This window comes from Pygocentrus nattereri, chromosome 15 (assembly GCF_015220715.1).
Source record: "Pygocentrus nattereri isolate fPygNat1 chromosome 15, fPygNat1.pri, whole genome shotgun sequence".
Taxonomy (NCBI): domain Eukaryota; kingdom Metazoa; phylum Chordata; class Actinopteri; order Characiformes; family Serrasalmidae; genus Pygocentrus; species Pygocentrus nattereri.
The window spans coordinates 37,240,758-37,258,257 of NC_051225.1; the positions used below are offsets into that span (position 1 = coordinate 37,240,758).

The window sequence follows — 17,500 nt, forward strand, 5'->3', positions numbered from 1 at the left end:
AATGCAGAGAAAGAGCCACTGCTGAGAGGAGAACAGAGCGTAACTGCCAGCGCCTCATTAGGAGCATTTTTACTACATATTAATAACACAGAGTTAGATGACAAGACGGATTCCTGATGGCTAGCCAATGGAGTGCGAGATCCTGGACAGCTTGACCTATCAGATTACTCAAGTTCCACCAAAAACGCCCACACCGGCGGGGTAAAAATGACGCCTCCTTGTCAACGCGCTGAAAAGTGAATTATTAGCTAGACGGCATTTATTAGAGAGAGCATAACATACTTGGATTGAGTTACGCTGCACTTTTTGTTAAACAGGCTATTAAAGTGTATAGCATGATACTGTGAAAATGCCTGAGTCTGCCACCGCCACTAAACATGCCAGACTTTACTAACCCTTTGATTCCAAAGCAAAAAGTAGCTCTCTTCTTTTTTAACAATGTGATTTACTCAGCGCGGTTGGTATATTTATTTTGGTACACTGTAAATCATTGTAAATTCACTGTAAATTAATGGCCACTAGTTGCATTACTTACATTACAGCAAGTTACTGTACAACATTAACAGTAAATAAAAGTCAAATATTCAGTGTCATACTGTGACTCCACACTCACCTGCACCACGAGATTAATGTGAAGTAGCTGTTATTGTGCTGTACATCCACTTGAATTAAAGTAAGCTCCTGTATTTTTACAGAACAACCGTAAATTTCACGCACCTCAGTAGACAGTAATTTATTGTAAATTTACAGATTAAAAATGACTTTTTAGAATTGTAAATATCTGTAAATAAGTAAAATAAAACAATATAGATTAATACATTCATTCATATTATACATTCATTATTTTGCACTGTATATGCAAAGAATATCTCAAAGATACACAGAATATCTTTTAAAATGCAAATGTTCACTTTACATTTGAGTCATTTTAGCACTGCTAATAATTTGCACAAACATGGCCAAAAACATGATACTTATTTAGCCATCATATCCCATATTTCTATGTGTTATAGCTTAATGTAAACAGTAATTTGATGTACAATTACAGAAAATATCTTCAGGAGAGTTGATTCCAATTGACAATGATGAATATGGTATTTTAATGTGTACTAAAAGAGTTCAATATTGTGAAATCCAGGTAAGAAATTAACAGTGTATGTTGTAATACGATCTAGCAAGGCCAAAAATTCATCGATTTTTTAAAAATTGTTTGTGTCACTTCTGAAACTATCATTTTTGAGCAAACAAACATGTGAATAGGGATGCACTTCACGCTTCAGTGTGGCCTTTGATTGTTATTCTGATGAAACAAATCAGAATGATAAAAGTCCTGGTCCTGCAATCTGATTGGCTGAAGCTGAAGTAAATTGCTCAAAACAACTAAATTCTGTGTTAATGCACCAAGTGACTACAAAACATTATGCTCTTAATGCACTGTTGTGTTACTGAATGGACCGACTACACTGATAGATGAAGCCAGTTTTTCTGAATGGCTCAGCCAGTTTGCACTGAAGTTCCTGTAGTTGCTGAATAATAAGCCTGGTATGTAATAAGACTTAGATTTTATGGTACTAAACTGTGGAGCTGACAACTTATTTTCTTAACAACTACGCTAAACGATAGCTAACAGGTTAATCAGCTCCTCTATTAATATCCAGTATAATGGCTTTGAAAAAATATGCCTTATATTATTTTCTCTAAGAAGGAAATCTTAGTAAACAATGAATGCATTTATTTGCATCCGATCGTAATCAGATTTCTGCAATTATCTGAATATTCAAATGGTCAAGTGCACAGCACTCTCTAATTTCTTAAATTGGATTAAGGTTTAGAAATTGCTTAGAAATCTGATGGAGACATGGATTTCAGCATAGTAATCGGGTTTTTCAGTGCACATAAACTCTTACTCTGATTTCTTTCGGAATTCTCTTTCTGCACATGTGCGGAAACAGTAGCACACAGAAAGCCCCGATTCCACATGCTGATCCAGTTTACTGACCAATGTTGACCCACACACTCACCAGTTTTTCTGGGGGTCAGATTTTAAAAGAGAACTTAATATTAAATGGGGGCTTTTAGAGGTGGATGTCTGGTTCCTATCACCACCACTGTGAACATTAAGTTTCTCTAGCATTTCACACCAAAGCTCTCTGAATGACTGTTTACATATAGACCACGTAATTGCTTAATTATGGAGATGCTACGCTCAGGTTAATCAGAGCTCTTTGCTCTGTTTTGACTAAAAATGGTGTCTTGAGTGAGAAAAGCTTTGCTCAACTGCCAAACTTTGGCCAGACGCAATACTCATCAGTGGCTCTCTCCAAAAACAATACAAAACTCTATTTCCACTGTAGGACACTTGAGCACATCTTCCTTTGTTGAGCAGCCCAGAGATGACCTATTGTGAACAAGGTTTACAAACAAAATCACCAAATATGGACACCAAACAGCACAAAGCCAGGCTTGTTTGAAGAAAGGAGGCGTCTTATGTGAGAAAAAGTGGGACCAGACTGACTAATTATGGCAGCAAAATGCAATTTGAAGAACATTAATGCCTTATTTGATATGATTGGCAAGGTTTTCCAGTCATATCAGGCTACAGTACAAAAAAGCACAACATTGAGTTTATTTTATTCAGACGTGTCGTTTCATTGTTAAGAAAATACATCACGTCAACACAGATAGTGCCAAAAGTGCGTAAACTAACAGACGACATTAATGTAATACAGTACTGTGTGAAGGTCAGAGACCACCTTATCGTTTTCCTCACTGCCAGTCAAAACGGTCATTAAGTACAAATTTTCCATATTTTTAGTGTCAATATTTAACAGAAAGTTACACAAAAGCCTCAATATGAGAACACCGAAACTGGACATCTGAGATGTGGATCTCCAAAGTCAAACTTAGTTCTGTAGGGTTCTATCTGTGAGCCAATCAGCACTTTGAATACACGAGAGGACCAATCAGGCTCTGTTTCTTCATCATGTCGCTGCACTGCTCAGTGACTGTGGGAAAAGTTTATAAAACTTAACGAAACTTGAAACATGTTGCTGAAAGCCTGCGGGTCTTCTTTCTTTTGAAAGCCTTATTGTGTTTGATTGTATAAATGTTAAGCCTTAAAGGTAATAAAATAGTAAATATTAGAATCGATTGGCTCTTAATTACAACATAAACATTCATATTATTCATTTATTCATCTTTTCCTTTTCTTCTTTTTCCCCAAAATAAGACATTTTCATGCAACATTTCTGATATAAAACAAAACCTCACACTGTCTTTAAACCTGCTCCACTTACTTGCTGGGACAGTTTATCACAATAGCTGGTCGCTGTCTGACCTAAAGGACATTTAAAGTAATGGTACCTAAAACTGACTTCTTAAATATTTAGCACTGACCTTTATACTTAATCTATCAATCAATGCTTTTTTGAATAAGAAAAAGATGATCTGTCCTAAAACAAGGAATGAATGTTCTGAAAATTCAATCATAAAAATAAATGTCATCAGAAATTCAATTTAATGTTCTGTTAAATGTAGACTGTCTATTACAATAATTTTATGTTTTAAAACAAATTACATGTAAACTGTTTGTGTACTTTGAAAATCATTGCTTCTTTTCATGTTTTACCAGATAGAACCATATAATTCCAATTAGAAAGTGAGTTCTTAGGATTAGAAAGTTTTATCCAGAGCTGGTTTATGAGGAGCCTGGCCTCTTCCTATTTCCACCACTAGATAAAAAACAGGACGTTTGCAGTCCTGCAGACGGCGCCCACGAGTGAGTCCTCAATGAAGTGCTAAATGGCTAAAAGCGAAAAGTTAAAACAGTTTCTAATCACTCGCCCAAACTTTGCTTTCATTTTAGAAAGTAGAAAGAGGTATTTCACTAACAAAGCAAACTTACCTATGTTTTTCTCTTTTTCTACTGTAAACAGATCTGGGGCAGCAGAACGCTGGCATTACTGCTACTGAGTGCTGATTGGTTGATGAGCGGAGCAGCCCATTGGCTGTCCGACTCATTGACGTAATGAATGTACGTGAGGTGCTGTTTTACAGTGCTTTCACATTTAATTCGTTTTAAAAGAACCGAAGTGATTTCTGTTAAAGTGAGCCTGAAAGGGAACCAACTGCAAATGACCTCAGTTCTTTCTGTGTTCACGATATAAGTGAACTATAAAGAGGACTCAAACCACTTTTTGTTCAGATCACTCTCTTGGCTGTGTGTACGGTGAGCCTCAAGGTCTTCACCATGAAGCAAAGCTAAAGTGGACTGGGACGTCTTGATTTCTCTAACCACAAAACAAACCATTTGGAGCCGTTTGGAGGGGTCTGGGTTTGTTTGGCATGTTCACATATGCAGAAGAAACCTAAACTCAGAGTTCGCTTCAGCTGCTGAAATGTGTGAAAACACCCTTAAACTCCTATAACTCAAGTTCAAAAGCTCTTAAAGATAACAGCAGGATTAAACTGTTATATGGGATTCAGATGCTGTTCAGAAAATCTTAAAAATGTTCAATTTCTAAACTATGATTTCGCTCAAATGCTCCATATTAACCCATTCATTCTGGACGTGCTCGGGAAGGTCCTCACTACAAGTCCTTTGGTTCTATCTGCCTTTGACTTGTTCCAAAACATGCATTTCTGATAGGGTTTTAATATTAAACATTTTGAACACATTTAAGGTCTGTGTCATTTGGATGTAAAAAGAGACGTGTTCACACATCAGTGCTGCTATTTAGATGCAAAATCTTTGAAGCTCACTGCTCAGAATGCAGACAGAGCCTAATAATTTCAAGGGGACGACTTGTTGTTGAGATTTTTTTTGCATTGCGAAAAGCGGAAAATGCAGCCAACTTCTAAGACCGAACTTTGGAGGTATGGAAAAATATCAGTACAGATTATTTTCAAAATCTGAAAGCAAGTCTCTGGAAAACGCACACAAAATAATTAAAATTAAATAGATACAGTGTGGTCAGACTTTTGCACAGCTCTGTGTATTTTATATTTCATGTATATGTTTGAATCAAGTAAACTCAGTGCTGCAGTGCACTTTCTACTACATCCATAAACTCAGAGCAAGTCCAAACAATAAAAACGACAAGAGGATGAAATACAGCATAGAAAAACAGCTCAACACTGACAAAAGTTTTTTTCCCTAAAAATGTGACCTGTCAGTGGCCTCATAGGGAATCAATAACTCTTTATGAGGAGCCAAAAATATCCACTTTCCCAATATGCTAAACAATACGTCTGCCTGCTGCACTATAAATCCAGTATGCAAATAAACCTGCCAATGACTGCATCATTAGCCAAAGCCAACGGAACTCCAAGAATGCAGGACTGGCCTCGAAATACTTGCTAAAAAAAAATAAAAAATTCAAGGCCTTCAAAAGAGCCCTTTATCCTCAACCTGAGGCCACATTCGCAGGCAATATGCCGACTAAAATAAACACTTAGGCTACCTCAAAAGCATAACACAACACAAAGTCAATATTTTAAAAACGTATCTAAATAGCTAGATCCAATAACCAGAGACGTCTATGAAAAGGCTGGAGGCACTTAATCTCTGAAATAAACCAAAATAAAAGTGCTGTTCTTCAGTCGCACTCTCGCTATGACGTCTTGCCAGTTACAGTATAAAATATATGCATGTAATGATGGCGACTGAATAGCGCTTTTTATCTCCACATTAAGTTTTATGATACAAACCACAAAGCACAACAATAACTATTGGCTCTCTATGACATTCATATTGCTCCATCTGGAACAGGAGTTGGGCCAGATGGCAAGCAAATAGGACCATATTCATAAATAAATGCTGTGGCTTTTACCAGGCTAGAACAGACCTATCAGCTGACCGCTGTTAGAAAAATGACAGGTCTGGAGTCAGTGGATGGGAGTGCCTGAAGAGCAATGTTGCATTTTCTTTGCATGCATTCTTTCCAAAATCGCTGAATCGATCAACTATTATTTTATTAATTTGATTAATTATACCTATGTGGATCACCATTATCCACAGTTTTAACTGTGCAACTTTGAAACAGTAAATCGCCCCCTACGCTTCCTGTAGTGTATTACAGTCTATCAGAGTGACTGTGTGGATCATATGAACATTATAGAGCTTTTTAAATTAAACAGTAGAAGCCGTATCGCCCCCTACGCTTCCTGTAGTGTATTACAGTCTATCAGAGTGACTGTGTGGATCATATGAACATTATAGAGCTTTTTAAATGAAACAGTAGAAGCCGTATCGCCCCCTACGCTTCCTGTAGTGTATTACAGTCTGTCAGAGCAACTGTGTGGATCATATGAACATTATAGAGCTTTTTAAATGAAACAGTAGAAGCCGTATCGCCCCCTACGCTTCCTGTAGTGTATTACAGTCTGTCAGAGCGACTGTGTGGATCATATGAACATTATAGAGGCTTTTTAAATGAAACAGTAGAAGCCGTATCGCCCCTACGCTTCCTGTAGTGTATTACAGTCTGTCAGAGCAACTGTGTGGATCATATGAACATTATAGAGCTTTTTAAATGAAACAGTAGAAGCCGTATCGCCCCCTACGCTTCCTGTAGTGTATTACAGTCTGTCAGAGCGACTGTGTGGATCATATGAACATTATAGAGCTTTTTAACTGAAACAGTAGAAGCCGTATCGCCCCCTATGCTTCCTGTAGTGTATTACAGTCTGTCAGAGCGACTGTGTGGATCATATGAACATTATAGAGCTTTTTAAATGAAACAGTAGAAGCCGTATCGCCCCCTACGCTTCCTGTAGAGTATTGCAGTCTGTCAGAGCGACTGTGTGGATCATATGAACATTATAGAGCTTTTTAAATGAAACAGTAGAAGCCGTATCGCCCCCTACGCTTCCTGTAGTGTATTACAGTCTGTCAGAGCGACTGTGTGGATCATATGAACATTATAGAGCTTTTGAAATGAAACAGTAGAAGCCGTATCGCCCCCTACGCTTCCTGTAGTGTATTACAGTCTGTCAGAGCGACTGTGTGGATCATATGAACATTATAGAGCTTTTTAAATGAAACAGTAGAAGCCGTATCGCCCCCTACGCTTCCTGTAGTGTATTGCAGTCTGTCAGAGCGACTGTGTGGATCATATGAACATTATAGAGCTTTTTAAATGAAACAGTAGAAGCCGTATCGCCCCCTACGCTTCCTGTAGTGTATTACAGTCTGTCAGAGCGACTGTGTGGATCATATGAACATTATAGAGCTTTTTAAATGAAACAGTAGAAGCCGTATCGCCCCCTACGCTTCCTGTAGTGTATTACAGTCTGTCAGAGCGACTGTGTGGATCGTATGAACATTATAGAGCTTTTTAAATGAAACAGTAGAAGCCGTATCGCCCCCTACGCTTCCTGTAGTGTATTACAGTCTGTCAGAGTGACTGTGTGGATCATATGAACATTATAGAGCTTTTTAAATGAAACAGTAGAAGCCGTATCGCCCCCTACGCTTCCTGTAGAGTATTGCAGTCTGTCAGAGTGACTGTGTGGATCATATGAACATTATAGAGCTTTTTAAATGAAACAGTAGAAGCCGTATCGCCCCCTACGCTTCCTGTAGTGTATTACAATCTGTCAGAGCGACTGTGTGGATCATATGAACATTATAGAGCTTTTGAAATGAAACAGTAGAAGCCGTATCGCCCCCTACGCTTCCTGTAGTGTATTACAGTCTGTCAGAGCGACTGTGTGGATCATATGAACATTATAGAGCTTTTTAAATGAAACAGTAGAAGCCGTATCGCCCCCTACGCTTCCTGTAGTGTATTGCAGTCTGTCAGAGCGACTGTGTGGATCATATGAACATTATAGAGCTTTTTAAATGAAACAGTAGAAGCCGTATCGCCCCCTACGCTTCCTGTAGTGTATTACAGTCTGTCAGAGCGACTGTGTGGATCGTATGAACATTATAGAGCTTTTTAAATGAAACAGTAGAAGCCGTATCGCCCCCTACGCTTCCTGTAGTGTATTACAGTCTGTCAGAGCGACTGTGTGGATCGTATGAACATTATAGAGCTTTTTAAATGAAACAGTAGAAGCCGTATCGCCCCCTACGCTTCCTGTAGTGTATTACAGTCTGTCAGAGTGACTGTGTGGATCATATGAACATTATAGAGCTTTTTAAATGAAACAGTAGAAGCCGTATCGCCCCCTACGCTTCCTGTAGAGTATTACAGTCTGTCAGAGTGACTGTGTGGATCATATGAACATTATAGAGCTTTTTAAATGAAACAGTAGAAGCCGTATCGCCCCCTACGCTTCCTGTAGAGTATTACAGTCTGTCAGAGTGACTGTGTGGATCATATGAACATTATAGAGCTTTTTAAATGAAACAGTAGAAGCCGTATCGCCCCCTACGCTTCCTGTAGTGTATTACAGTCTGTCAGAGTGACTGTGTGGATCATATGAACATTATAGAGCTTTTTAAATGAAACAGTAGAAGCCGTATCGCCCCCTACGCTTCCTGTAGTGTATTACAGTCTGTCAGAGCGACTGTGTGGATCATATGAACATTATAGAGCTTTTTAAATGAAACAGTAAAAGCCGTATCGCCCCCTACGCTTCCTGTAGAGTATTGCAGTCTGTCAGAGCGACTGTGTGGATCATATGAACATTATAGAGCTTTTAAATGAAACAGTAGAAGCCGTATCGCCCCCTACGCTTCCTGTAGTGTATTACAGTCTGTCAGAGCGACTGTGTGGATCATATTATCATTATAGAGCTTTTTAAATGAAACAGTAGAAGCCGTATTGCCCCCTACGCTTCCTATAGTGTATTACAGTCTGTCAGAGTGACTGTGTGGATCATATGAACATTATAGAGGCTTTTTAAATGAAACAGTAGAAGCCGTATCGCCCCCTACGCTTCCTATAGTGTATTACAGTCTGTCAGAGTGACTGTGTGGATCATATGAACATTATAGAGCTTTTTAAATGAAACAGTAGAAGCCGTATCGCCCCCTACGCTTCCTGTAGTGTATTACAGTCTGTCAGAGTGACTGTGTGGATCATATGAACATTATAGAGCTTTTTAAATGAAACAGTAGAAGCCGTATCGCCCCCTACGCTTCCTGTAGTGTATTACAGTCTGTCAGAGCGACTGTGTGGATCATATGAACATTATAGAGCTTTTTAACTGAAACAGTAGAAGCCGTATCGCCCCCTACTGCTTCCTGTAGTGTATTACAGTCTGTCAGAGCGACTGTGTGGATCATATGAACATTATAGAGCTTTTTAAATGAAACAGTAGAAGCCGTATCGCCCCCTACGCTTCCTGTAGATGTATTGCAGTCTGTCAGAGCGACTGTGTGGATCATATGAACATTATAGAGCTTTTTAAATGAAACAGTAGAAGCCGTATCGCCCCCTACGCTTCCTGTAGTGTATTACAGTCTGTCAGAGCGACTGTGTGGATCATATGAACATTATAGAGCTTTTGAAATGAAACAGTAGAAGCCGTATCGCCCCCTACGCTTCCTGTAGTGTATTACAGTCTGTCAGAGCGACTGTGTGGATCATATGAACATTATAGAGCTTTTTAAATGAAACAGTAGAAGCCGTATCGCCCCCTACGCTTCCTGTAGTGTATTGCAGTCTGTCAGAGCGACTGTGTGGATCATATGAACATTATAGAGCTTTTTAAATGAAACAGTAGAAGCCGTATCGCCCCCTACGCTTCCTGTAGTGTATTACAGTCTGTCAGAGCGACTGTGTGGATCATATGAACATTATAGAGCTTTTTAAATGAAACAGTAGAAGCCGTATCGCCCCCTACGCTTCCTGTAGTGTATTACAGTCTGTCAGAGCGACTGTGTGGATCGTATGAACATTATAGAGCTTTTTAAATGAAACAGTAGAAGCCGTATCGCCCCCTACGCTTCCTGTAGTGTATTACAGTCTGTCAGAGTGACTGTGTGGATCATATGAACATTATAGAGCTTTTTAAATGAAACAGTAGAAGCCGTATCGCCCCCTACGCTTCCTGTAGATGTATTACAGTCTGTCAGAGTGACTGTGTGGATCATATGAACATTATAGAGCTTTTTAAATGAAACAGTAGAAGCCGTATCGCCCCCTACGCTTCCTGTAGAGTATTACAGTCTGTCAGAGTGACTGTGTGGATCATATGAACATTATAGAGCTTTTTAAATGAAACAGTAGAAGCCGTATCGCCCCCTACGCTTCCTGTAGTGTATTACAGTCTGTCAGAGTGACTGTGTGGATCATATGAACATTATAGAGCTTTTTAAATGAAACAGTAGAAGCCGTATCGCCCCCTACGCTTCCTGTAGTGTATTACAGTCTGTCAGAGCGACTGTGTGGATCATATGAACATTATAGAGCTTTTTAAATGAAACAGTAGAAAGCCGTATCGCCCCCTACGCTTCCTGTAGAGTATTGCAGTCTGTCAGAGCGACTGTGTGGATCATATGAACATTATAGAGCTTTTAAATGAAACAGTAGAAGCCGTATCGCCCCCTACGCTTCCTGTAGTGTATTACAGTCTGTCAGAGCGACTGTGTGGATCATATTATCATTATAGAGCTTTTTAAATGAAACAGTAGAAGCCGTATTGCCCCCTACGCTTCCTGTAGTGTATTACAGTCTGTCAGAGCGACTGTGTGGATCATATGAACATTATAGAGCTTTTTAAATGAAACAGTAGAAGCCGTATCGCCCCCTACGCTTCCTGTAGTGTATTACAGTCTGTCAGAGCGACTGTGTGGATCATATGAACATTATAGAGCTTTTTAAATGAAACAGTAGAAGCCGTATCGCCCCCTACGCTTCCTGTAGTGTATTACAGTCTGTCAGAGCGACTGTGTGGATCATATGAACATTATAGAGCTTTTTAAATGAAACAGTAGAAGCCGTATCGCCCCCTACGCTTCCTGTAGTGTATTACAGTCTGTCAGAGCGACTGTGTGGATCATATGAACATTATAGAGCTTTTTAAATGAAACAGTAGAAGCCGTATCGCCCCCTACGCTTCCTGTAGTGTATTACAGTCTGTCAGAGCGACTGTGTGGATCATATGAACATTATAGAGCTTTTTAAATGAAACAGTAGAAGCCGTATCGCCCCCTACGCTTCCTGTAGTGTATTACAGTCTGTCAGAGTGACTGTGTGGATCATATGAACATTATAGAGCTTTTTAAATGAAACAGTAGAAGCCGTATCGCCCCCTACGCTTCCTGTAGTGTATTACAGTCTGTCAGAGTGACTGTGTGGATCATATGAACATTATAGAGCTTTTTAAATGAAACAGTAGAAGCCGTATCGCCCCCTACGCTTCCTGTAGTGTATTACAGTCTGTCAGAGTGACTGTGTGGATCATATGAACATTATAGAGCTTTTTAAATGAAACAGTAGAAGCCGTATCGCCCCCTACGCTTCCTGTAGTGTATTACAGTCTGTCAGAGCGACTGTGTGGATCATATGAACATTATAGAGCTTTTTAAATGAAACAGTAGAAGCCGTATCGCCCCCTACGCTTCCTGTAGTGTATTAGCCGTCTGTCAGAGCGACTGTGTGGATCATATGAACATTATAGAGCTTTTAAATGAAACAGTAGAAGCCGTATCGCCCCCTACGCTTCCTGTAGTGTATTACAGTCTGTCAGAGCGACTGTGTGGATCATATGAACATTATAGAGCTTTTTAAATGAAACAGTAGAAGCCGTATCACCCCCTACGCTTCCTATAGTGTATTACAGTCTGTCAGAGTGACTGTGTGGATCATATGAACATTATAGAGGCTTTTTAAATGAAACAGTAGAAGCCGTATCGCCCCCCTACGCTTCCTATAGTGTATTACAGTCTGTCAGAGTGACTGTGTGGATCATATGAACATTATAGAGCTTTTTAAATGAAACAGTAGAAGCCGTATCGCCCCCTACGCTTCCTGTAGTGTATTACAGTCTGTCAGAGTGACTGTGTGGATCATATGAACATTATAGAGCTTTTTAAATGAAACAGTAGAAGCCGTATCGCCCCCTACGCTTCCTGTAGTGTATTACAGTCTGTCAGAGCGACTGTGTGGATCATATGAACATTATAGAGCTTTTTAAATGAAACAGTAGAAGCCGTATCGCCCCCTACGCTTCCTGTAGTGTATTGCAGTCTGTCAGAGCGACTGTGTGGATCATATGAACATTATAGAGCTTTTTAAATGAAACAGTAGAAGCCGTATCGCCCCCTACGCTTCCTGTAGTGTATTACAGTCTGTCAGAGCGACTGTGTGGATCATATGAACATTATAGAGCTTTTTAAATGAAACAGTAGAAGCCGTATCGCCCCCTACGCTTCCTGTAGTGTATTACAGTCTGTCAGAGCGACTGTGTGGATCATATGAACATTATAGAGCTTTTTAAATGAAACAGTAGAAGCCGTATCGCCCCCTACGCTTCCTGTAGTGTATTGCAGTCTGTCAGAGCGACTGTGTGGATCATATGAACATTATAGAGCTTTTTAAATGAAACAGTAGAAGCCGTATCGCCCCCCTACGCTTCCTGTAGTGTATTACAGTCTGTCAGAGCGACTGTGTGGATCATATGAACATTATAGAGCTTTTTAAATGAAACAGTAGAAGCCGTATCACCCCCTACGCTTCCTATAGTGTATTACAGTCTGTCAGAGTGACTGTGTGGATCATATGAACATTATAGAGGCTTTTAATGAAACAGTAGAAGCCGTATCGCCCCCTACGCTTCCTGTAGGTGTATTACAGTCTGTCAGAGTGACTGTGTGGATCATATGAACATTATAGAGCTTTTTAAATGAAACAGTAGAAGCCGTATCGCCCCCTACGCTTCCTGTAGTGTATTACAGTCTATCAGAGTGACTGTGTGGATCATATGAACATTATAGAGCTTTTTTAAATGAAACAGTAGAAGCCGTATCGCCCCCTACGCTTCCTGTAGTGTATTACAGTCTGTCAGAGCAACTGTGTGGATCATATGAACATTATAGAGCTTTTTAAATGAAACAGTAGAAGCCGTATCGCCCCCTACGCTTCCTGTAGTGTATTACAGTCTGTCAGAGCGACTGTGTGGATCATATGAACATTATAGAGGCTTTTTAAATGAAACAGTAGAAGCCGTATCGCCCCCTACGCTTCCTGTAGTGTATTACAGTCTGTCAGAGCAACTGTGTGGATCATATGAACATTATAGAGCTTTTTAAATGAAACAGTAGAAGCCGTATCGCCCCCTACGCTTCCTGTAGAGTATTACAGTCTGTCAGAGTGACTGTGTGGATCATATGAACATTATAGAGCTTTTTAAATGAAACAGTAGAAGCGTATCGCCCCCTACGCTTCCTGTAGAGTATTACAGTCTGTCAGAGTGACTGTGTGGATCATATGAACATTATAGAGCTTTTTAAATGAAACAGTAGAAGCCGTATCGCCCCCTACGCTTCCTGTAGTGTATTACAGTCTGTCAGAGTGACTGTGTGGATCATATGAACATTATAGAGCTTTTTAAATGAAACAGTAGAAGCCGTATCGCCCCCTACGCTTCCTGTAGTGTATTACAGTCTGTCAGAGCGACTGTGTGGATCATATGAACATTATAGAGCTTTTTAAATGAAACAGTAAAAGCCGTATCGCCCCCTACGCTTCCTGTAGAGTATTGCAGTCTGTCAGAGCGACTGTGTGGATCATATGAACATTATAGAGCTTTTAAAATGAAACAGTAGAAGCCGTATCGCCCCCTACGCTTCCTGTAGTGTATTACAGTCTGTCAGAGCGACTGTGTGGATCATATTATCATTATAGAGCTTTTTAAATGAAACAGTAGAAGCCGTATTGCCCCCTACGCTTCCTATAGTGTATTACAGTCTGTCAGAGTGACTGTGTGGATCATATGAACATTATAGAGGCTTTTTAAATGAAACAGTAGAAGCCGTATCGCCCCCTACGCTTCCTATAGTGTATTACAGTCTGTCAGAGTGACTGTGTGGATCATATGAACATTATAGAGCTTTTAAAATGAAACAGTAGAAGCCGTATCGCCCCCTACGCTTCCTGTAGTGTATTACAGTCTGTCAGAGTGACTGTGTGGATCATATGAACATTATAGAGCTTTTAAATGAAACAGTAGAAGGCCGTATCGCCCCCTACGCTTCCTGTAGTGTATTACAGTCTGTCAGAGCGACTGTGTGGATCATATGAACATTATAGAGCTTTTAAATGAAACAGTAGAAGCCGTATCGCCCCCTATGCTTCCTGTAGTGTATTACAGTCTGTCAGAGCGACTGTGTGGATCATATGAACATTATAGAGCTTTTTAAATGAAACAGTAGAAGCCGTATCGCCCCCTACGCTTCCTGTAGAGTATTGCAGTCTGTCAGAGCGACTGTGTGGTCATATGAACATTATAGAGCTTTTTAAATGAAACAGTAGAAGCCGTATCGCCCCTACGCTTCCTGTAGTGTATTACAGTCTGTCAGAGCGACTGTGTGGATCATATGAACATTATAGAGCTTTGAAATGAACAGTAGAAGCCGTATCGCCCCCTACGCTTCCTGTAGTGTATTACAGTCTGTCAGAGCGGACTGTGTGGATCATATGAACATTATAGAGCTTTTAAATGAAACAGTAGAAGCCGTATCGCCCCCTACGCTTCCTGTAGTGTATTGCAGTCTGTCAGAGCGACTGTGTGGATCATATGAACATTATAGAGCTTTTTAAATGAAACAGTAGAAGCCGTATCGCCCCCTACGCTTCCTGTAGTGTATTACAGTCTGTCAGAGCGACTGTGTGGATCATATGAACATTATAGAGCTTTTTAAATGAAACAGTAGAAGCCGTATCGCCCCCTACGCTTCCTATAGTGTATTACAGTCTGTCAGAGTGACTGTGTGGATCATATGAACATTATAGAGGCTTTTTAAATGAAACAGTAGAAGCCGTATCGCCCCCTACGCTTCCTGTAGTGTATTACAGTCTGTCAGAGTGACTGTGTGGATCATATGAACATTATAGAGCTTTTTAAATGAAACAGTAGAAGCCGTATCGCCCCCTACGCTTCCTGTAGTGTATTACAGTCCTGTCAGAGCGACTGTGTGGATCATATGAACATTATAGAGCTTTTAAATGAAACAGTAGAAGCCGTATCGCCCCCTAACGCTTCCTGTAGAGTATTGCAGTCTGTCAGAGTTACTGTGTGGATCATATGAACATTATAGAGCTTTTTAATGAAACAGTAGAAGCCGTATCGCCCCCTACGCTTCCTGTAGTGTATTACAATCTGTCAGAGCGACTGTGTGGATCATATGAACATTATAGAGCTTTTAAATGAAACAGTAGAAGCCGTATCGCCCCTACCGCTTCCTGTAGTGTATTACAGTCTGTCAGAGCGACTGTGTGGATCATATGAACATTATAGAGCTTTTTAAATGAAAACAGTAGAAGCCGTATCGCCCCCTACGCTTCCTGTAGAGTATTGCAGTCTGTCAGAGCGACTGTGTGGATCATATGAACATTATAGAGCTTTTTAAATGAAACAGTAGAAGCCGTATCGCCCCCTATGCTTCCTGTAGTGTATTACAGTCTGTCAGAGCGACTGGTGTGGATCATATGAACATTATAGAGCTTTTTAAATGAAACAGTAGAAGCCGTATCGCCCCCTATACGCTTCCTGTAGTGTATTACAGTCTGTCAGAGTGACTGTGTGGATCATATGAACATTATAGAGCTTTTTAAATGAAACAGTAGAAGCCGTATCGCCCCCTACGCTTCCTGTAGTGTATTACAGTCTGTCAGAGTGACTGTGTGGATCATATGAACATTATAGAGCTTTTTAAATGAACAGTAGAAGCCGTATCGCCCCCTACGCTTCCTGTAGTGTATTACAGTCTGTCAGAGCGACTGTGGTGGATCATATGAAACATTATAGAGCTTTTGAAATGAAACAGTAGAAGCCGTATCGCCCCCTATGGAAGTGATAAGCTAGTGGATTGTAACCTGAAAAGACTTTAACCACATGCATTTACACATTTGTTAGTCAAATGCATCAAATGAGTCAATCAGGCTGAAAGGTTTGAGTGATCAGATTTAAATGTTTTAAATGCATCTTGAGTGTGTATTTTTATGTGGATAATATGGATATAATCCTGATACTCAAGATGCATGAAACAACTGGGGTCAAAGTGTGTCAAAGTACACCTACGTTCATCTGGAGAAACATGGGGCAATGCCTGGCCTCGGACGAGCCGACAGGTGGAGCCGTCCCCTGCACAGACTCCGCAGTTATCTTCTTTCGCATTGCTGCCCAGCTGTCTGTCACAGCCCACCTCCTGTTGGACAGAACACAGCAGGAAGAGGAGGAAGAAGGAAGAGGAGAAAAAAGCATTTAGCATTACCAGTCAGCCCTAGTCAGTGCACTTCAAATCTTTTTCCACATGTGAGTTGATGGTGTTATCCACTATGCTATCCAACTACTAGAACTCGGTAGCAGTAGTAAGTCGAGGTGAGTGGGCTTCTTCAGGATGACTCTTTTAAGTCCACTACTTCGGCTGACCAGATGAACGGACAGAATTTTACACTCTTCACAGGATCAGTATCCATTCAGCTTTCCATAATATTTTTGGAGATAAGAATTAGCATTTAGTCCTGATGTACAGTCATATGCAAAAGCATATACTTCAATTGACATGCTTTATGATTTATTATGAAGTTAACACAGTGAACCAAATTCAATATGTACATTTTCCACTGAGTTTAGTGCACAATTACTGATTATTTGCTTAATTTAACATAAGGAAAAACAAACAAAATAAAAAGTGCCACACTTTATGCTTTACTTCCCTCAATATGTTACATTAAGCACATAATCAGTAATTGTACGTTAAAATGTGCAGAAGTGTTAACTTATTTTCACTTAGTTGTTAACATGCATTGTAAGTCTAGTGCTATTTTATTATTATTAAAAATCTCATAGGTGTGCTAGCTGAAACTACCTTTATCTTAAATGTGACTTTTTTTTTTTGACTGTTTAGTTTATGCCCTAAACTGAAAGCCTAGCTCTAAAAGTCATAGTTTGCTACTAAGAACAAGCACACATGTTCAACCACATAACAAGCTAAAGGGGGGATAAAGTCCAATTCGAGTCATTTGTTTCAGCCTTTCATCCTCAGCGAACCCCCCACAACGCTAAACCCAACTGTTTACTCTCCAATTTGTGCATCTGTCAGCGCTGTTTCATTAAATCTGCCATCCACATGAGGAACGTTGCCAAATTTCACAGAACGGAGTGAGGGCTTTAAAGGAAAAGAATCGAAATGTTGCATTCAGTGTCATGGGAAAGGCAGCCAACAAAAAGTAAACAATAGGGTTTTACCCAGAAGCCCGGGGTAAACAGGAGTAGGCTCATAGTTAGGCCTCATTTAAGACACTTTGGCTAATCGGCTTGGGCTCAGGGTCAAATTAGATGCAACGTGGGGCAGCAGCAGCTGCATTAATAGGTGCAGTGA

The 17,500-nt window shown here is 40.1% G+C and overlaps 1 protein-coding gene across 3 annotated transcripts in view; it reads right to left on the reverse strand.

The window, feature by feature from the left end:
- Positions 1-17,500, reverse strand: part of adamtsl3 (ADAMTS-like 3) — a 274,633-nt gene that overhangs the window by 93,231 nt on the left and 163,902 nt on the right. For all 3 annotated transcript variants that reach the window (XM_037545502.1, XM_037545501.1, XM_037545503.1), the window contains exon 7: positions 16,198-16,324. In XM_037545502.1, coding sequence (XP_037401399.1) covers positions 16,198-16,324 — 127 coding nt within the window. The remainder of the gene's footprint in view (positions 1-16,197; positions 16,325-17,500) is intronic.